The sequence below is a fragment of the Agelaius phoeniceus genome, chromosome 5 (genome assembly GCF_051311805.1).
Source record: "Agelaius phoeniceus isolate bAgePho1 chromosome 5, bAgePho1.hap1, whole genome shotgun sequence".
Classification (NCBI taxonomy): domain Eukaryota; kingdom Metazoa; phylum Chordata; class Aves; order Passeriformes; family Icteridae; genus Agelaius; species Agelaius phoeniceus.
Window position 1 is genome coordinate 36,729,244 of NC_135269.1, and position 22,639 is coordinate 36,751,882.

The window sequence follows — 22,639 nt, forward strand, 5'->3', positions numbered from 1 at the left end:
CCCTAGGTATGTAATAATGTGTCATTCTTTTAGGGTTGGAGACCAAATAGACAGGCTACAGAGTCCTTGCCCACCAGAGTAACTCTGCTTCTATTTCTGATCAGCTTGTTTAATTGTGTGTATTATTAACACAATGCATTTGCATTTATAGTGACATGCAACTTAGTATTCCATGAAATTTATCATCATAGGTTTGTTTTCTGTGATTTATATTTGGGGTAGAATATTTGATGTATTATTTACTTTGGAATTAAGTTGATTTATGTTTGGCTGAGTGGAGGTTTAATTACAGAATGGGTAAAGATGTAAGAGACCACATTGGGTCTAACCCACTGGTCCATCTGGTCCAACCTCCCTGCTCAAGCAGGGTCATCCCAGAGCACATTGCTCAGGATTGCATCCAGATGGTTTTTGAGTATTTCCAGTGAGGGAGACTCCACAACCTCTCTGGGCAACCTGTTCCAGGGCTCAGTCACCTGTGGTGAAGGAGGTTTTTTTGGGTGGAACTTCCTGTGCATCAGTTTCTGCCCTTTGCCTCTTGTCCTATTGCTGGGCACCACCAAGCAGAACTTGGCTCCATCCTCTTCAGAGTGTGTCACTCAGAGCTACATATTTATACATTGTTTTGCTTGAATATTTTTAAAGTCAAAAGGAGAAAAATGGTATTTTAGCTGTTGGCTGCTTTTACAGGTATTACAGTAAAAATACAGAGAAACTGTTGTTGTGAAGGGTTTTTACAAGCAATGGGAAATTTTGTTTGTGCTTTTAAAATTTAAACCCTTATAATGACTTTGGCACATAAGGAGTATCTACTCTTCCAAGGACCATGATTGATAGTTTAGCCAGTTTTGTTTACTGAAATGCCTTAGAGCCAATGCATGTAATTATTTTATAAGTGTTTGTGACTATGACCTTTGATTCTTCCAACCAAAGTCAAAACATTCAAATTTCTGTGTACTGTCTGTCATTATCTAATAAAAAAAGACTGTAAGATAAGGAACTCTCTTATTCCAAGAAGATGTAACAGAGTTGCTTGCAAATCTTGGTGGTAAAATATAAAAAAATTATGTATTCATGGTGCTCTGCACCAATATACCTGGAGTAAAGACAGAAGGCACAGAGATGCTTGGATGAATTGGAGATGTATTCATTTCTTTAAGCAGAACAAGATCCTGAGGCATGGTTGCCTTCTACTGTGCTAATCTTCTATGGAAAGTTCACAAGATTTGCATCCCAAGTAGCAATTGCTTCCCTTTTGCTCTCTGTTGACTAGTTATAGAGGAATGTTGACATGGATGTGCTGTGGGAGACAAGAGTAAGGCACCCCTCATTTATGATCATGTTGCAGTAGCTCCTGTTGGGGAGTGAAGAGAAGCCAATGTGGGAGTAAAGAAGGATCCTTTTCAGCTGACAGGGTGCTCTGCTACTGGAGAGGAGAAGCTCAGTGGCCACTTGCTGAGCTGAAGAAGAGAGGCTAATAGAGATTTGCAGAGTAGCCCATATCCAGTTGCATGGAAATTTTTGTGAAGAACCTAATAATAACTAATAGGCAGTGCTTTTATTGTAGTTAAAAAATAAGGGAATGTATTGCTGTTAAAATTGTTTTAACTCCTTGCAGGGTGCCATGCCTAGATCTAGGGAGGCTGGGAGATTTTGATGAAGAGGTAGTTGTAAATTAATTTTGTCTCAAAAAGTTTTTAGAATTCACATTTTTCAGGAATTTTTAAAAGTATCGCTCTGAATATAAAACAATTGTGATTGCTTGTCCTTTTTTTCCTGTGATTTTAGGATGGGGACTCTTACATGCTGTACACTGGAAGTTCTTCTCATAGGTGCCAGCAAGATTCATCTTCAGAGTGGAGAATGTCATTACAGACTCCATATGCACAGCATCAACATGTCAGTCTGTCACTACAGATATCTTTACAATATACCCCTTTAGCAGTAATTTATAAAAGCATGCATATATTTTTTTTTATGTAAGTTCTTTTGGTTAAGCTCATATCTCAAAGTGCTGTTGGTCCAAAATATTTTTAGCAAAGTCCTTTTACTGAGATTCTTTAGAATATTTGGAAAAAATATTTTATTACATAGCTTAGCTCTTTGTTGATTGATGCACTTACCCTTTTGTTGTACTTATTTTTTAAGAGCTATATTAACAGTCGAAATAACAAAGATTAGTAGTAGTAAGTGTATGATTGAAGACAAAATCCATATTTACAAACACTAAGTATTATTTCTATGAGCAGTAGTTACTTCTGGTGAAAAGAAAACTTTTGGAGTTACTTGCAACCATTTAATGTTTTTTTTTCTTAGGGCTGTTGTCTTTAAAACATAAACTTTGGGACATAAACTTTGGAATTGTGTCTGATTTGTTGATGTACTTTTTATTGTTAAAATTTCCTCATCATGTTAGCTTTCCCCCCCCAGATGACTAAGAAACTTAATCACCACTAGTCTTAGGTGCTTTTTAAGGAAAATCAGGAGCCCAGATGCTAATATTATGATTTACAGTACAGTGCAACATTGTTCATGATCAATATCCACTGTAAAAGTTTTTAGAGCTAATTTAATTACTCAGTTATTACACTTCCCTGAATGCAGGAAAAGAGTTCTTTTGAATTCTTATATCTGAATTAAGTATGAACAAAATAAATGGGACAATTTTTTATTTGATCATGATACATCTTATTTCCTGCTTTCCTTTAAACAGGTGTCAAGAAAATTGTGTCAGAACAAACTGCAGGTAAAGAAGTTGAAAAAATACAGACTGACAAAAAGCCTTATCAGTTCAGTACTGTGGTATATGGTCTGAAAATGTAGTATGTTATAATTTCTTTTATGTGACAGGAACTAGCTTATTGGAGAAACAATTAAAATTAAACTGATTCAAAGTCCATTATTTCAAAAAGATTTAACTTATGTAAACCTAAGAAATATCCAAATGAGTTTAAAAAAAAAAACAACCACCAGGATTTTAACCAGAAGAAAAACCTATTTTAAATTAATTTGTACATAACCTATGCTCCTTGAAACAAATAATATAGTAACTTGAAGGGAAGAACTCCAGATTGGCTGGAGTTCAAGGTGAATCTGACAAGATCACTATTTTGTATGTTCCTCTATATAACCAAATTGTTTCTCTACTTGAAAACCAATTTCATTTAAGTAAAAACCGAAATGATGGGGTTTTTTTGTCGTTTTAAAACAATGTACTAAGAATATACTAGTTTTTAGAATACGTGCCCAACATAGGTATTTATACATGTCTCAAGATGTAACTGTAAACATGTAACTACAGATAGGTTATTTTCTTTTCTACTGCATTGTAAATGTGCAGTGCAAACATGCTTCAGTTGTTATGGCCTTTTGGGTCTGGATGCTTATGCTTACACTGCTTGCTTTACCATTTTTTTTTAAACAAAGTTTCTATGTACAACTTTGTCAAGTTGCAGGAGTGCTAGTAAAAGGTTGGTGGGGTTTTGTTTCTCAGGGTCTTTCTCCCTTTCTTTTCTGCTTTCCTTTATGTCTTGTTGCTTCCTTTCTGCCTTCATTATGTCTTAAATACTGACTGCCCAAAGTAATGGAATGCATCTTCTGCTTACTTACCCTTTCTGTCTCTCTTTCTCCCTCTTTCTCTCTCCCTTTTTTTGCCTGACTTGCTCCCCATCTTTTTTTTTTTTTTTTTTTTTTTTTTTTTTTTTTTTTTTTTTTTTTTGTGGAGAAGATTTTTAAGCTGTTTTAAAATATTTTAATGTATTCCTCTGAGAGGCCTTTACTTCTGCATTTCTTGCTTCTGGGGCTCTGACCAAGCTTTCTCTGAGCCAGATAGATTCCAGCTTCTTCAGTAACTGTGTAAGTAAATCTTCCTAAAAGAGGTCACTTCTGGAAGAAAAATTTAAATATACTCTTATAATTCAGGAATTAACCAGGGAAGGGATGTGAATCCTCCTTTGAAGGAGAAAGTTGGCTCTTCAAAAACATAAATCTTTTTGGGTTTTGTGGAATGGTTTTCTAGAGCAGGACTGTAACTCTGTTTTTGCAAGATGAGTTGCAAGTGTTGAGTAGAGATGCTAGAGAAGGCCACCTTACTTTTTTTTTTATTAGCACTGAGGGAATAGAACTTAAATATTGAAGGTGTTAGTTACTCAGGGAGACAGAAGAGAATGGAATCATGGACTTCTGTCATTGCTGCCCTTTCTACTGATGCCAGCCTCTGTTGTGCAGAGGCCTGAAATGGGTGTAAGGTTAGAAAGGTACTCAGCTGTGCAGCTGATGTTGTTCTAAGGAACAGTGTCCCACTTCTCATTGGCCATACAAGAGTATTAGAACTTCTGACCAAAAAACATCCATCCATCTATTTTCAGCCATCCAAAAATCAAATGTCAGAATTTCCATTTTAGTGATTTTATGAGGCAGAACCATTGAATCTGACTTCTTTCTTTAAAAGTGATGTAAAACCATGTGACTGTGTATGTTTTAGATTAAAAAATGGTAGAATTTGAAGAACTCAATGAAAATTAAGCCTGAATGTGCAGTGTTTGCATTTTTTCTTAATTTGAAGCATTATGTCAAGAGGTTTTAGACAATATACTTTATAGGAACTAAAAAAATGCTGTTGACATTCAATAGACCAGACAGAGGCTTTTATGTTAATTACTAATTGCTTTAATATTCTGTTTTGGAGCAGAGGATAAGACCAGAAAATCTGCCATCCCTCAGAGACAGATCCAAGTTGAAGCATGGTCAGTATGAAGAAGGTATGAAGGAAGAATATAAGCAGCATCCTCAGAGAATTGCAGAAAAGAAAAAAGACCACCTCCAGTGTCCAGACACTTCAATAAAGGTAGCTGGAAATTAGAAATTGCATTTTAAAATAGCAGATGTACATCAATATTTCATTATACTGTTTGGAAAGGTTTGCACATGTATGTAATTGATTTTGTGTTTTTATTGTAAAGAAATAAAACCATGTAATTTAAACATCTGATTAAACATCTGATGTTGAGGAGGAAATAAACTGTAGGAAGGTTGTTTCAGTTGTTGCAGAGAGAGAAACTGAAGTTCTCTGAGAATTTATGTCTGGTTGTGTTCTCTGGTAAAGAAGGTAACACTGGCCTTCCTAGTGCACCTCTAGCCTGAGCCTGAAGGTTAGCATGACTGATAAGGGAGAACTTAAAGCCTATCAGAAGAGGAGAGACAGCAGAAAGGTCTTGGTAAAGTGTTATTTCCAAAACGAGAAATTAATTCAAACTTTTTTATTTTTTAAGTCTAGAAGTACTTTAATTACTATTCTGTACACTGGGACTTAAAAAAGGAGAAATTAAAGATTTAATCTGTTCCTTAGAGGACTATTAACACTGAAAATGCAAAAGAATATGGGGTTAAAATAATGAAAGATATTATCTGTACTTTTTGCTTTGATATGGTATAAGATTCAGTACAGTTGGACTGTAAGCTGTACTAATTCTGCCAGGTTTCTTTTGTGTTTTCAAATTAAGGTGGAAAGAAGGGTAGATCAATGGAGAGAAACTGGAAAACAGAGGGGTGACAAACCCCAACTTTAGTAGTGTTTGGTTGAGATAGTGGAGGCGAGTGTTTGAACAGGGAAAGATGCATCATTGTAGGTGTAAGGAGGCAGGAAACCTAAGTAACAACAGCTGTGAGGACTGGTTGAGTGTGGAGAGCTTTGGGGATAATTGGCTAGCTGAGAAGGGCCACTTTGATGTGATACCGTTGGATAAGGATAGGGGAAACAAGCTGGGGATTAAGTAATAAGTGTCCAATCACTGACAGAGGTCATGGTGACCTTCACTGCAACAGGAAGATGGGGGAGAAAATCGTTTGCCAGAAAATGAAGATAGCCTAGGTAGAGTAGCTATAAGAATGTAAACATAGAAACAAAATAATCATTAGAGCATAGAAGTAGGTGTGGTTGATCTAAGTGTGCTTTAACCAATAATGAGCTCAGCTTTTGCAATATGTATAAGCTTCATTAACACCAATATAAATATGTGTGAGTTATCAATAAACTTTGGGATTTGCTGTTCACGCATATTGTGTGCTGCAATTCTTCCGCCGTTCACGACAGTTGAGTGCTGGATTCTGCTGAGGGTAGATGACCATTTAAGAACCTTAATGCAAAGTTAAGTATGCAAATGTTGACAGAACATACTGTGCTCATTGCTTTTCAGAGAAAAGGTTTGTGATGAATAACAATGAGTTTACTGAATTTACTTTCTTAACATTCAGTAGAATGAAAAGGGAAGGATTTTCAAAAGAAAGATTGTTTCACATATTGTAGATAGCTTTAAAAGAGCTTTCTCTTCAAATTGTACTTTTAGTGATCAGATAAAGGAGGATCTGAAAAAACCTATTAATAAATATTCAGTGAATAAGAGGTGAATGAAAAAAAAAGTTGAAGTGTTTTGTGGTTTAGTTTAATGTTTAATGACAGATAAGGTTTTCTGTTCTGGAGATTTGTTATAGTTTGGTGTTTTGGTTTTTATTTTTTTTTTTTTTCCTTTTCTAATGATTCCACTCTAATGTACTGGTCTGATATCAGTATCATCTGTTTTTCAAGGAGTGACTCCTTTATATGCACTACTGCAAGCCCATCAAAAGAGTATTTACAGGAGCAGCAAAGTTATCTAAAAATGAAGAAATAGATGGCAAATTTATGCTAGGAGGGAAAAAGCAGGACTGGCTTTTTTTTTTTTTCTGGTGATTTTGGGTTCCAGAAAGATGCTTGTTAAGCACTAGAAGCATGTGTGTTAATTCTTCTCACAGATTTTAATATAATGTCTATCAGAACAATTTTTTTGTGTTAGATATTATTACTACCTGATTAGATGAATAAACAAAAAGATTTCAGTACACTTGCTTTGCTTGATTAGTGGAACTTGTAACAACTTCTCGTTTCTGTAAAGAAGGTGCTCATAGAGGAGATTGCTAAACCTGTTTCTGTGAAAACTTTCTGCATCCTTTTTTTTCATATTGTCCATGTAGGAAATATTTCTGTAATACTCTGGGACTGGTTTACAAGTCTGTTAGAACCAGTAGCATGCTTTGGCTTTTCCCTGTCTAGGCTATATTTAACTTCTTCACTGGTCACAAAGCAGTATCTCTACAGTGATCTTTGAGCTTTATACCTAACAGCAAATCCTCTGCTTCCACTTGGCTGTTCCTGTGCTGAACAGAAAAAGGATGAGTTCTTTACTTCCCCTCAGAGATACTAAAGTCTTCTTTCTCTGACTTGATGCTGTTTTTTCACAAAGCTTGTAGGAACACAGTATTTTTGAGATTTAAAAATTTTGTTATTTATTTCAGTATGAATGAAAACTGGTAAGTATTCAAAAGATACAAATCTTGCTCTCTAGTCTTTCCTTGTAAGTTCAGTTTCTGTACAAAGCTAAGCTTAACAAAATTCTCTTTTAGTTAGCATGAAGTAGAAGAAGTAGACACATTAAAAAGTAAAGAAGAAAGTAGTATTTTTAAATAAATTCTTGAGGAAAACATATGTGGATTTTTTAGTTTGTTTTTATTACAATTCATTACATTTGAGTTATAAAAAGAATGTATTTTTGTGTAGGGTACACAGCTTGAAGATGGACACAATGATTTTGTAACCCTTGATAAGAAAGCTCTCCTGCAACAATGCTATACAAACCTACCTTATAATATGCAGCACAACATAAGGAAATCAGAAGCTGTAAGTATTTGTACTGGTATTATGCTGGTATTATTGGTATGTATGCTATTATTCTCCACCTAGATGTGGAGAATGGCTTCCCAAAAGTTCAGCAGAAGTTATGCCTTTGGAGATTTGGGTCTAGTATGTAATTGCACCCATTGAAATCATGTGACTTTAAACATTTCTTTCAATGGGAGCTGAACTGAACATTTTAAAATCAGTGAACAGTGAGCATTTTAAAATCTTATCTGCAGTGCTTGTATTTTATGCAGTAATCTATATAAATGAGAACACAAATTATGAGTAATATGTACAGATACATTCATACAACTAAGAATAACTGAGGTAGTTGAGTGAACCTAAACATAATGTTACATTCAGTGTCAGAAGTTGGACTTTGATGATCCCTGTGGATCTCTCCCTGCTCAGGATAATCTATGATTCTAGGATTTCCTGTGATCTGTAGCTTTTAGCTGAGCCTCTATTCAATGGTTTCCATCAGCTAGTATTCGACTGAGTCAGCAACAACTTTGGCTGTGTCTTCAAGCTCTAGGGATGGAGCTTCTACAGTGTCTCTAGGCAACATCTTCATGTACATGCTATTCTCTGTGTGAGGAAGTTCTTCCTATTGTCCACTCCAAACACCAATTCTCCCAAGGCTCAGTGTGTAACCTTTACCTCCTGTTATACTCTTGGCTTCTGTCAAAAAAGTTTGGTTCTCTTTGTAACTTCTCTTCAGAATGCCTTATAGCTGCTGGTTCTGCAAACTAAACAAACCCAAGCTCCCTTAGCTGCTCCTTTCAATTGCTTTTGCTCTGGTCTTTAGTCAGATCCTTTCTGAAGGAAGATGGGAGTCTGGAAACCACCATGGACTCAGTAGCATGCAGAGAGGGGAATTAAAACTTTCCTTACATGGATGTACCCAATACACTTCTTTGATTTATTACATAGATGTGAATTTTACTTTTTTGGGGACTGAACAATAGGAGTCTTCCCCATCTGAGGCAGGCCTTGAATTTAGGATCATTTATAGGGATGAAGAACCTTCATTTGATATTGCATGATTCAGTATTTGCATATGCAGAGTGATGGCTTTTATAACTGGTTTTTAAGGGGTTGCTGAAAAGGGTTATGCATTCTAACTTTCTCATGGAATAATAAGCCATGAGAAATGTTATGATTTTTTAAAAGTAAATAGTAATTTTAATTAATTTTATTTGCTCATCATTGTGCATTGAATTTTGCATCATTGCAACCATTTATTTGATTTCTAGTCTTGTTGAAATGAATGCAGATATTGCTGTACTGAGGTCACTGTTAATTTTCATGACAAGAAAATCTTTTGAGGAAGTACTTAAGCTTTTATTTTTAGAATAAATTAAAAAATCTATACTACTGGCTAAAGATAATGGAAAAAAGTCTTGAAGTATCCCTAGAGTAACTACTTAATGCTAAAGCAAGTACAGTGAAAGCCCTGAGAAAGGGAGCAGTGCAAAACTACAAAATACAAGATATGCTGTAGCTGCCATGCCTTAAAATAAAGCCAGCAGGTGTCTGAGCAAGGTGTTACTGAAGGTCTTCAAAACCCTTTTGTTATTTGTTACCACTCATGGTCAGCACAGGATCTCTCTAGGATTTCCTTTGCACACAAGACCAATTAGAAAAAGATTTTAATTCTTTAGTTTCAGAATATCTAAAAAAAATGAGATTGCATAAACCCCCTCAGTAACAATAAGCTATATTTTCTCATATATAAAATGAATTTTTTTGAATAAAAGGCAAAATAAATGCAGTAAAAAACTTCAGGAATTTGGAAGATTAAGACAGGTGCTGAGGCCTGGTTATTGCTAGTGGCCTCCATACTATCCTGGACCATCCTCTTGAGTTTTGGTTTCTCTCTGTGTAACAGGTTATGATCAATGCCTGCACACTTTACAGTGAATGGTACAAGGTTATGATCAGTGTTACTCTAATAAAAATAAAAAGAAGTTCATGTTAAATCTCCTTTCCCCTTTAGGATGATATTTCCTGAGAGGTTTTTCAGATTTCTGTCTCAGCAGAAAGTTATTGTGGCATGCAGGAAAAAAAATCTTGCAATTGAGACTAAGTCTTAAAAGAATTTTTTGACTAAATATTGCTGGAGGTAAAGTTTTATTCTCTTAGATGGAATCTGTGTCACCTGAAAAACCTGGAATAATGTGAGTCTCCTCAGGCTCTATTGTACTTACAGAATGTATTAGAAACAATACAGAAATCTAAAAGGATTTTAGAATTCTCATATTAATTACAACTAATATGCATAGACAAATTGAGTGTGTAGCAGAGAATATTATATGTCTATTCTTTATTCAAATAGACTCTGTTAAAAAGATAAAAAATATTAATTGTGGCATGGGTAAGTTTGTGACCTCTGAATGCTGTCTTAAAGGGTAACTTATTATTTGAAGTGCCTGCTATTATATATTTCACTTGTTCTCAGCCAGTTTTTCATTGCAGGAGGATGTCACTGCAGAGAAGAGAAAACAGGCTGTTGTAGAACAAGTTATGGTGGATCAATTATGTAGGTAAATGAATTTATAATGTAAAATTTCCATTTTCCCTACAGAAGAATTTAGATCCATTAGTGTTTGGCTTTTCTTGCTTAAGAGGTGTTTTGATCATCTTGTTCCAAATCCTGTGAAGTCTTATGTAGTAGTATTATTTGCAAAAAATTCTTTAAGTGAAAGGCTTTTTAATGCAACTTAAAATATCAGTTTAAAGTGCCATGTATATGTTATTTTTTTTCTGGAAATAATTCCTAATTTTATGCTTGAACCTATTTTAAGGTCTGTACAATAGCACTAGATCTTGAAAATAACCCTCTTGCACCTCAAGAAAATACATGGATGCCTGATCTTATAAATTACGTCGTCAGTATTTATTGCCCTTTCTAAAAATCATAGTTTTATTAATATTTATTAATCCTTTATTAATACTGAAACAGCACCTCTCAGGCATAAAGGACTATTACACCAATGCTGGGCATGTAGGAAAAAAGGGCACTATTATAAATTGAGTTGGTACAGGTTGTACAGTAAGATTTCCTGCCTTCATTGCTATCCCTATCCCTGTAGCTTCAAGAAAGCATTGCTTCTGTGCAGAAAGATCCCTCTATTTTAAGCATGCTTTAATAATTCAGGGCTTTATGCAAGCTGTCTGGTTATGACAATATAAGTAGATGCAAGCTAGTTTAATATAGTTTCACATTACTTTATACTTACAAAAAATTATCTGTGGGTATGTCTAGATTATTTTGCATTCTGTGCATAGTTTACAGTCTGTGGAGTCATCTGCACTGGTGTTCTAGCCCATCAAATCTTAAGATTTTGAGGTTGAAATGTTGTTGCACTTCACCATTTTAGTTTTTATTTGTTTCTGTTACAGTGGCAGTTTAAATGACCTATATTGTTTGAAAGTCTATTAGCACTTTTACACTATTTAAAAGCTGACATGACAAGAAGGTTGCCTGAGGGAAATAAGACAGTCATGAAACACAATGTAAAATTCCAATTTTAATCCTCAGGATTAAAATTATGGAACTGTACTGGGTTGAAACCCCCAGTTTTCAGATAAGTGCTTGGCTTGTGTCATATCCCTTTAAAGATTATTACAGAGGTGATCTTAAAAATATGCTGGTTACGTTGAAGTATTTTTGTACTACTGATATTGCATTAAACGTACAGCTCTGTGCCCATTCTGTGTTTTTCCTCCTTCTGCTGCTTTGCCTTGTTTTTTCCATGTCTTCCTTCTTCTACTCTGAACTCTTCTGTTGATAATGTCAAAACAATATTCAGTAGTGCTGCAGCTGCATCAGAATGAAGTTTTAATTTAAAAAATCTCTCTGTTTATGTTCCAAATATAACTCTGTCAGTACTTCTAAACAAATTGGAATCAGATATCAGGATGTTAATCGGAAAAGATTAGTTCAAAACTGTTGCATGAATAAAAGCTATTTAAGGAAATTCAAAGGTATTTTGAATATTTTTTTAGTAGAGCAGATCCTGCAATTAAATCAGTGTAACTGATGTGTACAAAGATGTATCTGTATAGATCAGACTATTATAGTTTTCTAAACTATAATAGCCATGCAAAATTATTTTTTCCGTTCTGATAACCATTTCAATAGCATAATGAGCATCTCATTTATTTTTAAAGGTTCTCTTCTTTTGTTTACTTGTTGAACTGACACAGAGAATATCAAAACGTTCAAAACCCAGTTAATCTGTTCCTATTTGCTTGTTGCCACTTTGAAATCCTCTCAGCTGTGTAGTTAGCACTTTGAGGGAGGAAGTGCCAATGTTTTTGTTGGATGACAGATTGGATGGGGCTCTGAGCAACCTGGTCTAGTGAAAGGTGTCCTGCCCACAGCATGGGTTGGAACTAGATGATCTTTAAGGTCCCTTCCAACCTAGGCAACTCTGTGATTCTGAGGTGATGTCACTGGCCAGTGCTAGTACATTGATATCACTGATACTGGAGGGAGTCATGGTTAAAGAATATCACTGATGAAATATTACAGAAGTAGTAGAAATTATGAAAAACCCCACAAGCCTTCATAATAATAGATTTATTTTATATAAAGACATATAAAATATACTTTAAATAATATGTATCTGCATTTAACATTACTACATAGCAGTGCACGGCCAGAATATTATTGCATATGTTTGATTTTGTGAAATAGACTAAAGAATTTGTAAAAATAAACAAAAAATTAGGCCCACAAATTTATGCAATCTTAATGGATCGCTCCAAGATTGTATTACTGTATTATTCTTGGGTGTTTTCTTTCCTGCATAAAAATATGTAAGACCTGAAATCCAGCCATACTAACAGTCAGAGGGTTTCTCCCTGCTCTTTGTGGTCAGAGCTGTTATAAGTGATCCAGAGCAGTCCACACATTCTGATGCTTGCCAGGAAGCTCCAGGACTTTTGGGAGTTGGGATGGCACCAATGTGTTTTAGAAAAAGGACCCTCCATGAAACAAAGTAAGTTTATAAAAGTAAATTTTCTGCTATGTATTTTTTTTTAGCTATGTGAATTCTGTTTGCTTTTCCAAATGTTCTGGTTTTGGCTTGGATCCACCGGCTTCATGTGAGGCCTTTTTTGTAGCTTTCCTGTGATTATTATTGCCTAGTGAGATAACAGGGACCTTTTTCTGTGAATTCTCTGTGAATTCTCTGTGAATTATGATTGATTCATAGAATTTATAAAAACTGGGAGAACATTGTTAAGCTTATGTTGATATTATTCATCACAAGGATTTGCCAGCCTTTTCTAAGTGGTTGGATGTTTGCAATCCTTTCAGAGATTCCTATCCTTAGGTGCATAAATTGCATAAATATGCATCTGTAAATGCTAATGTAGACCTTCACAATAATCATACTTTTCTTTCATGTTTTGATTTCTGCTGCAATAATTAACCCTATTGGCATTTAAATGACATTCCTGGACAGTCAACATTGAACTAGTAGCTTCAAGGACTTAAAAAAAAACCTGAGGAAACACTGTGATCCATGAAATTAAATGAATCTGCAGATCTGAGTTTTGTTCTATTTTTCTCAACATTCAGGCAAGAATTTCTGCTTTGTGCATTTTAACATCCTGCTCTTAAGTCTTTTTCATCAAATGTCATTTTTGTATTTTTAAAAAAAGGAAAAAAAGACCAAAATAACAGTCTCAATTTCTTACATCCATCACATAGACAAATCTTCATTTCTGGAACTGGTAATAGGGCCAATATAAAATATTTATGTGGGTAAAAATGCCCCCACCTGGATATTTTTTCAAGAGAATGCATTGTTTCATGGAACTGTGGTGGGTGGTAGAGGTAAAGGTTAATTCTTTATGTAAGTGTATGTAAACAAAATTTCCCATTCATATCTATGTTCTCTGTGAATGTACTCTCATATTATATAATAACAGAACACTTTACAGCTCTGAGTTGCTTTCTAATTCAACTACAAAGGATCATCTCCTCAGCCAGTTGCCAAGGATACTGTATTGCATGGTTTTTGCTGTTGGAAAATGGTTGAGTTTTATGTAACAATTATCTGGGAGCATATAGATATCATTAACATGCTGCATTATTTTCACAGAATAAGGACCAAATCAGGACTAACGGAGAACATGCTCTTCAACAAGCTACGCTTCAATAGTAGGATTATATCGAGGTAATCACAAATTTTGTGAAGTTTTTCAATGCTCTCAATTTGTGAATGAGGATTACTCTCTTGGACTGATTAATTGCACTGAATATTTCTGCTCTCTCTGTTGAAGGAAAAAGTATGTGTGGGTGTCCATGTGTAGTACAAATTTTGACGTGGCTAATGGATAGTGGCTTTACAGTCCCGCTGTACAATGTTAAGATCTGTTAGTTGTGTTATGTTACCATCATACCCATAGCTCTACTCAGGACAGTTACCACAGGGGCTGTCTAAAATAGTGCTTTTAGCTGTTGCATCTCAGTTGTTTAAAATTATTTTAGCCTTATCTTAGATGTGACAACTACTATAAGTAGCAGTGGCTTTGCAACTTGTTCATAGCTGCTAATGTATTAAATTTTAGAACGTTCTGATTTGAGTAGTGGTAGCATAAACATATTTTTCAGTTTTGAAAGTGATGCTTTTCTGCAGCTGTGAGCTGTATACTTGTTAGACACAGCTGAATATTCAGCAACACACTTTCATATACCTCAATGAATGCAGTAGTCCTGGTGTGTGTAATCCTTTAGTTAATCAGTGAAAATTATATTGGCATACTAAAACATGAAACCTTGAGAGGTGTTTTAGCATTATGGAGAATGGAATATTGAATTAAAATACGTGACCGAATCCACAACTTGAATTTCATGGTGGGTTAGAGAAAATAGTCAAAGAGCTCTTTAAAAAAATCAATTGTACAGCATGCAACATTGGAAATAAAATGGATACTGAGAGCAGCCTTGAGGAGAAGAACTTGGGGGTTCTGGTGGATAAGAAGCTCATCATGATCTAGCAGTGTGCACTTGCACCCAGGAAACCCGCCATGTCCTGGGCTGCACCAAAAGAACATGGCCAGCAGGGCGAGGGAGGGGATTTGCCACTCTGCTTCTCTCCTGTCAGACCCCACCTGCAGTGCTCTGTCCACCTCTGAGCTCCCCAGCACGAGAAGGACCCTTTGGAGTGACCCACAGGAAGGTCACAAAGATCATCAGAGGGATGGAACACCTCTCTTAGGAAGACAGGTTCAGAGAGTTGAATTGTCCAGTCAGGAGAAGGGAAGGCTGCAGAGAGACTCTCTTGCCTTAGACCCTTCCAGTGCCCACAAAAGGCTGCAGGGAAGTTGGAGAGGGTATTTTTTTAAAGGGTGTGTAGTAATAGGACAATTGGGAATGACTTCAAACTAAAAGCAGACAGGTTTAGATGAGATATTAGGAAGAAATTCTTTACTGTGGGGTAGGTGAGGCACTGGAACAGGTTGCACAGAGAAGCTGTGGATGCTCCATGCCTGCAAGTAAGTGTTCAAGGCCAGACTGGATGGAGCTCTGAGCAGAGTGGTCTAGTGAAAGGTGACCCAGCCCACGCCAGGGGTTTTGGAACTTAGTCATCTTTAAGGACCCTTTTAACTCAAACCATTCTGAGTCCAAAATAAATGTTACTTATGTTTGGGTTGAATTAGATTTATGTAGATGAAAAACATAAAGGTGCTTTTCAATTTTCCTTCTAGAAATGGTCATGATGCTTGTAGGGAGTTGATTGGATTTTTTTTCACATGTGACAAATCCCTTACTGTGTATGAATTTCGACAGTTTGGAAAAAACAGGTAGGATTAATTACTTTTTAAAAGGGGTTTTAGAAAACATATTTCACTTATCCAAGCATCCAAGGAGCTTAAATAAATATAATTGTTTTAGTACCAGTTTTGAATTATTTCACAAATAATTCAAATGCCTTACCTTTCATTCATAAGGGAGTTTATCGTCATCAACGTGGACAAAGAAAGGGAAAAGCTTATGATCTTAGTGACATTTACGTTGTAAGTGTTCTTCTGCTGAATGTAATACTATTTCTTTGGAGGTAATATTTGGATATTTGAATTGTAATTGGGATCTAGCCTTCCGGGAAGACCAAATGTCTTCCCCTTAAGAGACTTTTTTGAATTAAAGATTTTCAGAAGTCTGGATTTTTTTGTTGTGCCACGTTTTAGAGGTTCCAAATTTAGGTTTCAGATGAAGCTGTACTTTGCAGTTCTCCCCCTAGAGGGCACAAGACTGCTGACAGTCTGGACCTTTTTTGGACGAAGTGATCCACTTCTTTCGGGAAGGAGGTCCTGAAGTAGACCAAAGTACTTGATGAAAGTAAATAATCTTTGCAAGGTCTGCTGGCACACTCGAAGCAATGATTAAATATTTTTTAAACATGAAGAAATGGCAGGTTAATTATTGTTTTTAATCTACAGTTTGAAATGTAAACAACAGCTGTTTAGAGCAAGTGTATGAAACAATGTTAAGCTTTGTCTACCATCTAATCTGGTGGCTGATTAAAAATCATATTGCACCTTCTGTACTGCTGTACTTCTGTACTGCCCAAAGTGTTCATGGTTTATAAATACTTGAGAAAGTTTTCAAGTACAGACTGTTTTCACCAAATTCTTCAAATGCTCCTGCAAATCTGAAGTTAGGAGGAAAAACCATGTTTGTGAGAAATGTAGAAAGTAAAAGATGTTGACATGAGTTTTAGTGTGTTTTGTCTAATCACATGCCTATCCTAACTGCTCACACAACCACCTAAGAATTTAGAAGATGAAATAGATGAGTTATGATATGGAAGATAAAGCTACTTGTTGGGATATTCATGTTTTATTGTCATGTGTATTTTTGCAGCCTGCAGATGGAAGTCTATTCTGAATAAAGATGCATCCTAAAGATCAGTACCTCTTTGGAATGATGCTGTCTGTGAATCTCCATATCTGCTATCATGCTGCCTGGGCTGACATAAAGACATGCAGATCTCTTGCAAAGTCCAAGTGGTTGAGACCCTTGCACAGGAACAGTATCTCTCTCTCCTCCTTCCAAAGTAATGAGTTTTGGAGACTTTATAAACCAAGCCTGCCCAGATATTACAGTTAGAGCTACTGCAATTTTTATTCTTCTCAGTCTTCTTTACTTTTAGTTTGCTGCTTTTCTTTATTTCTCCTTCCCCTCTATGTATGAAATACACAACCTATTTTCAAATCATTGTGTGCTTTACCAACAGGGAGCCAATCTGACTTTCTGAAGTGTCGATCATAACCTTCCAGAAAGTGTTAAGCAGAACCCTTTCTTCACCCTTCGTGTGATAAGTATTGATGAAGCAGCTATGGATTACCTAAAATAAGTGCTGATAACTGCTTTTCAAATTACCTTTCCTTTCTTAAGCAAAAAAAAAAAAAAAAAAAAAAAAAAAAATTAGTTCCTAATTCCTTATTGTTTATACTGCTAAAAGCAGAATCCATACTGAGGCTGTTGTTAGGAGAAATTAGTAATTGATATTAGAAGATTTTGCATAGTCCAGTAACTTCCTAGAATGGTAAGGAGTAATTTTAAAGAAAGAATGGAAATGTGAATCTGTTCTTTTGCTTTGTTAGAGGTCACATGTTTTTATATACAAATCATATACCTCCTTTGTTTTAGTTTGTGCACATTGCCTCTTGTCTTGTCAACAGGCACCACTGAGCAGAACCTGTCTCAGTTTTCTTTACTCCTTTCTGTCAGGTACTCTTATGTACTTGAGGCTAAGACCCCTCAAGACTTCTATTCTCCAGGCTAAACAGTTCCAGCTCTCCCAGGCTCTCCTCATATATTTTATACTTTGATCCCTTCCTGATTAGGAAGAGAATAATTTTAATTTCAATTAAATATGCTCAGTATCTAAAGACTACTCTGTCTGTTTGTTAGCCGAACTTGACTATTATTTTCTTTCTGCAATTGTTTAGACACCTGAAGCTTGTTCTCAGATATGGTTATATTCACTTAAAGTCCCTTTAGACTGAAAGTTTTGCAGAGGAGCCATAGTAAGCTAACAGTGCATAGAACAGTAAATTCAAATTTAATTGGTTCTAGAACTGTATAGTTGTATGATGCTTAGTGCTAATTGTTCCCTCTCGGCTAGGTTTCAGTGAAATAAAACACAATATAGTTTAATTTCAGCTAGTTTATGTAAGACATTTTACATCTCAGCAGCCTATCATTCAAGTAAAGCAGCTTGTTCTATCATTTGTGGCTAATCTTATACCTGTGAAATTTGGAATTGAACCAATGTTATCTCTGAATAGAAGAACCATAAAGAAGAGCAGCTCAATGGGTTGTAATTTTGGATTTTTTACTACCTGTGGTAGAATTGATTATTATTTCCTTTTTTATACTCTCTCTGTATTCTTTCCATTAGTGACTAAGTTTCAGTCTATCTTTTTCTTTTGTATGAGGATGTTATTGAGCCCTCTATTCTCTGGTGCATAAATCTTGAATTGAGTCCTCTTACCTCCATTTCTCTACTGACAGAAAATCCTGTTCAGCTGTAGTCCAAAATGTCTACTGCAGGTTCCCAGGAGCAGCTATGCCCTTCTGTCACAAACCATGAATCTTTTGGTTTACGTATGTTCTGGAGGGAATATTTGGTCCTCTGCAGGTGCTTGTTGACTTTCCAGTTTAGGTGATCTGATGTAGGAAAGCTTTTAGGGACTTCATAATGGAAGGTACCCAAAGTGGAGATGAAAAGTCCTACTAGATGGGAGAGAGATAAGTCTTTGGCCTCAGAAAGCAGGAGTTTGTCATGGAAAAACACTGGTGAACAAGCAGCTCAGAGTTGACAGTAATGATTTTCCATTTTTTAAAATATTCTGATTAAAATAATTGTAGGACTTTGATTTTTTTTTTTTTTTGTTCCAGTAGGTTCTTCCAAAATATTTTTTTATCAACCTTTATAGTAATTTTTAATGAAGGCTTGTGGGAAGCCCTTCTCAGAAGGGAACTTAGCAGAGAAAACTCCACAAAATTTAATCATAATTTCTAGATATACTTTTGGTCTACACCTTTGCTATTTGTGTTCTAAAGAGAGATTTGAAAAGTATTACATGTTTTTTCTTGTTGGTGATTAAATGTAGTTACTTTAACAAACTCTTCCAGTGGTATGAGATTAGGATTGAACTAAACTTCTGGAGATTTTATGCATGGGAGGAATTAACCTTGGGTAGTAAATTAGTAGAGGCAATTCCAGTTAATATTGTTAGAAGAGAATTTCGGCGTATCTGCAGCTGGTCAGCAAAAACTTTTGTGAGTGCCCTCTCAACCTCAAGCAATTGGATATTGTGTTTACAAGGGTAGTATATGAATTAAAGTTGAGTATGTTGGCATTTTTTACTACATCTGTTTAGAGTATAGTCATATTACATGTAATTTTACCAATCAACATTAATTTTGACTTCTGTAGAGCTTCCTCTCTGGAACTCAAGGAAGAGTGCTCCAGGCAAGTAGTCAATGAAAGGAAGTTTTCAGGAAGATTCAAGGTTTGTATCTACCAGAACCCATTCAATTTTAGTTTCTCTATCTTTTTAGAATAAAGAAGCAACTCTGTGTCTCATAATGGAATTTCTGTATTCTTCTGACGTAGTTGTTCCATAGTTGCTTTGTATGTTAAATAATGGCATGTGATCAGTTCTCACAGAAGTAGGCAGTTTTACAGTCTTAACATATTGAGGGCAATAGCCATTTTTTCTTTTCTTATGTGGTCTCTTTGAAAAAAGTTTGTTAGATATTGCTTGTTAAACATACTTTATATGATTTTCACTCAAATGTTAAAAAAATGATGATTTCCTTTTGGACTGGCTTTTTTTCATCAAACACAAGGGAACCTGAATGCATGGGTATGTCTTTCTAAGCAGCACCATCATATAGAAGTAAAGAACGTGGTGTTCTTTACCTCTATATTGTCTCCATAGCAAGTGGACAATTTCAGGTAAATGTTGTGTCCTTTATTTCTCTAAATCCTCAGGTATATTCAGAGAAACACTAAGTAAAAGAGGATTTGGGGTTATAACAGGCTTAGGAAAATATTTCCTACAAATAGACAAGAACAGAAACGGTCTGCTCTCTCGGACAACCTTGAAAGAAGCTCTAAAAGTATTCCATTTGGAAATGTCTGAAGGGGTGAGTCTAGCTGGAACTAAACATGGGTATTATCTTTCTTAATTTATGGAATTGCTTCTTTTCCTTGCTTAAATCTATAGTTTCATACCTGGGTTGTGCATGTTTTCTTTTGGTGTTTTTTTTCCCCTTAAGGTATGTTGGCATTTCTGCACTCAGTTCTATGTGAAGTTCTTCAAAATAAAAAAAAATATATTTTAAAACATGCAATCTTTTTTTACATCATGACATGAAGAAACAAGTGTGATTGCAACCCCTTTTTTCTCTTTAGGCTTTAGAAAAATAGTTTTGTTCTTTACTTAGGTTCTTTCTCTGTTTTATATATTATGTTGTAAAAGTAGCTCACAGCTATCAGAACTGCCAACAATGTGAATTATGGTCATCAGTGACCAACCACTGATGACGTGTTATTTTAACAGATCTTTGAGTGAGTATGGATCTAGAAGTTTGGGGGGTTTTGAGAGAATATCATAATTTCCAATTATAGCAATTGTTCTATTTCAGGATATAATGAAGAACTTAGGCAAAATATTTTTAAATTGCAGGACTTTTAATCCTTATGGCTTATTCTTGATGATATCAAGAGTGATAAGCTCGACTGTGGAGAATTTACTCATGCCATATTTGGAGAAATGAATGAATATAGGAAAAAATTTGTAAGAAAAGTAAGTTTTATTGCAGATATTTTAAGTGTAGATATTTTGCAGTCTAACTTTGGAGCTAGTCACTCATCATATTCTAGTTGTTGGGTATTGTTGCTATTTTTCTTAAGTTCTATACATGGAAATTGACTTCTTGAAGTTTCAGATCAGTTTATCAACAGAAAGGTAAATTAGTGGACTGCATGCTGTTCCATTGTTAAATTAGTTCATTTTAAATTCTAGAATTAATTCCTTTATTATTTTGAGTTTTCATGCATATGTGCTGTTCTTATAGTTCAGTCCCATGTATAAAGTATCTGGCACCCTAAGATGATCTTTTCCAGAAGCCTGTTTCCTTATTCTGGCAAATCACAAATCACAAATTTTGGCAATGCATGTGTAGACTTTCTTCCTGCAGTGCCTGAAATAGGATGCAGCAATACTTGTCTCCTTTGAGACCAACAGTAAGAGTCATCATATTTATGAGACATGTTATATGGGAAATGCCACTTGTTATTTGTCTATAATGTAATGTGGAGCTGTTTGCAGTATCAGACACTGATCACAAACCAGCCAAAGGAGTAGCAACTGGATATCAAGATCAAGAAAAATGACAAATACTTTCATGCTTTCTATCATGGAGGATCTGACTCTCCTAGCTTTATGTATGGAGCATGTGTATTTGAGTAAACTGAAATGCAAATGAAGCTGCTGTTAGCAGTGCTGGAGAGGCTGTGGGGAGGCTTCTGTCAGAATGATGCGGAATCTTAATAATTAGAGGAGGCATAAGGGAAGCAGCTGAACTTCTGATTCTAAAGATGAGCTAGAAATTAGGGAGAGGAGACAATTTTTTTGTGTTCACAATTTTTTTTGTGTTGGCCACACATTTGATGTGAAAACTGCTGAGGTAAAATAATCATGAAACTGCATAATCTAGAAGGATTTTCTAGTATCTGGTGCCTTGCATAAGATAGGTGAATTGACATCATCCATTCCACAAGATCTAAAAGTATGTGGTAGGTAGTTAAGTGTATTTGATCTTTTTATCTTTCCACTTTTTTTTTTTCCTGAGATGCTAATATGAAACTCTTTTTTCCCCTATAGGCTTATATGAAACTAGATTTCAACAAAACTGGGAGTGTGCCTATGGTAGATATCAGAAAATGTTACTGTGCAAAGAAACATCCTCTAGTATTGGCAGGTAATTCGGATGAACAAACAAACAAAAATCTGTAACTACGGAGATCATCTTCTTAGCAGAGATAGCAGATCCAGAAACTGGTTGGAAATACAAACTGCTTTCATATTTACTTAGACTTGAGCTGTTAAAGGGGAACTTTCTTCATCTGAATTGAATCTCTCCAAACATAACTGTAAGTAGTAATGAGTTCATATACACAATTTTAATACTTGCCCTTTATCAAGCTGCTAATACTGTCTGTATGCAGAGTACTTCTTTTCCCTACCTCTGTAAGCAGTTATTTTACAGCTTTCATCTGTAAGTTATCAGTGGCAAATATGATATTAATATCTTTCAATTAGTAGGATACTCTCATTTTCACATTACTGTTTTCCATCAAAATGTGCAAGGATTCTAACTGACATGGAATGTACTCAGCACTTGAATAATTTATTCAGAAGGAACTGAATTTATTTCTGGGACAGGTTTGTCATCCTGTAGAGAGGAAATGCTGGATTCTTCATTATTTTTTCCAGGATTCTCAAAAATGTTTAAAGTCTGATATTGAAAAAATAGAAATTTAAATTCTTGTATGTCTGTTTTAGAAAACAATACCTCCATGTACCAAACTAGTCACTGTGAAAGTCTCCATAATGTCATGACCCTTTCTTTTTTACCTGTAGAAGAGAGGGGCTTTTTTATATTGCCAGTGATTTTAATGATAATACATGAAGTCACAGGGGGTATAGGGATACAATATATGATTTTTTTTCCAATGCTGTAATGCCATATTTTTTGTACTTTTTTCCTCAATGAAATAATCTTGAGTACTATCTTTATAAAATTGCTAAGACACAGATGTCAATTGCAGAACATGTTTCAAATGCCAATTTCCATCTTAAAGTTTTCCCAGAACTCTGAAGTTT

At 35.3% G+C, this 22,639-nt stretch overlaps 1 protein-coding gene across 1 annotated transcript in view; it reads left to right on the forward strand.

Moving 5' to 3' along the window:
* The window catches only part of CAPS2 (calcyphosine 2), a 30,268-nt gene that overhangs the window by 3,367 nt on the left and 4,262 nt on the right, over positions 1–22,639 (forward strand). The window contains 16 exon segments of the mRNA XM_077178028.1: positions 1,787–1,899; positions 2,714–2,746; positions 3,814–3,855; positions 4,691–4,846; positions 7,592–7,711; positions 10,190–10,257; positions 12,601–12,720; positions 13,831–13,905; positions 15,440–15,536; positions 15,656–15,748; positions 16,969–17,082; positions 19,124–19,229; positions 19,232–19,255; positions 19,741–19,895; positions 20,438–20,557; positions 21,638–21,765. Coding sequence (XP_077034143.1) covers positions 1,787–1,899; positions 2,714–2,746; positions 3,814–3,855; positions 4,691–4,846; positions 7,592–7,711; positions 10,190–10,257; positions 12,601–12,720; positions 13,831–13,905; positions 15,440–15,536; positions 15,656–15,748; positions 16,969–17,082; positions 19,124–19,229; positions 19,232–19,255; positions 19,741–19,895; positions 20,438–20,557; positions 21,638–21,765 — 1,564 coding nt within the window.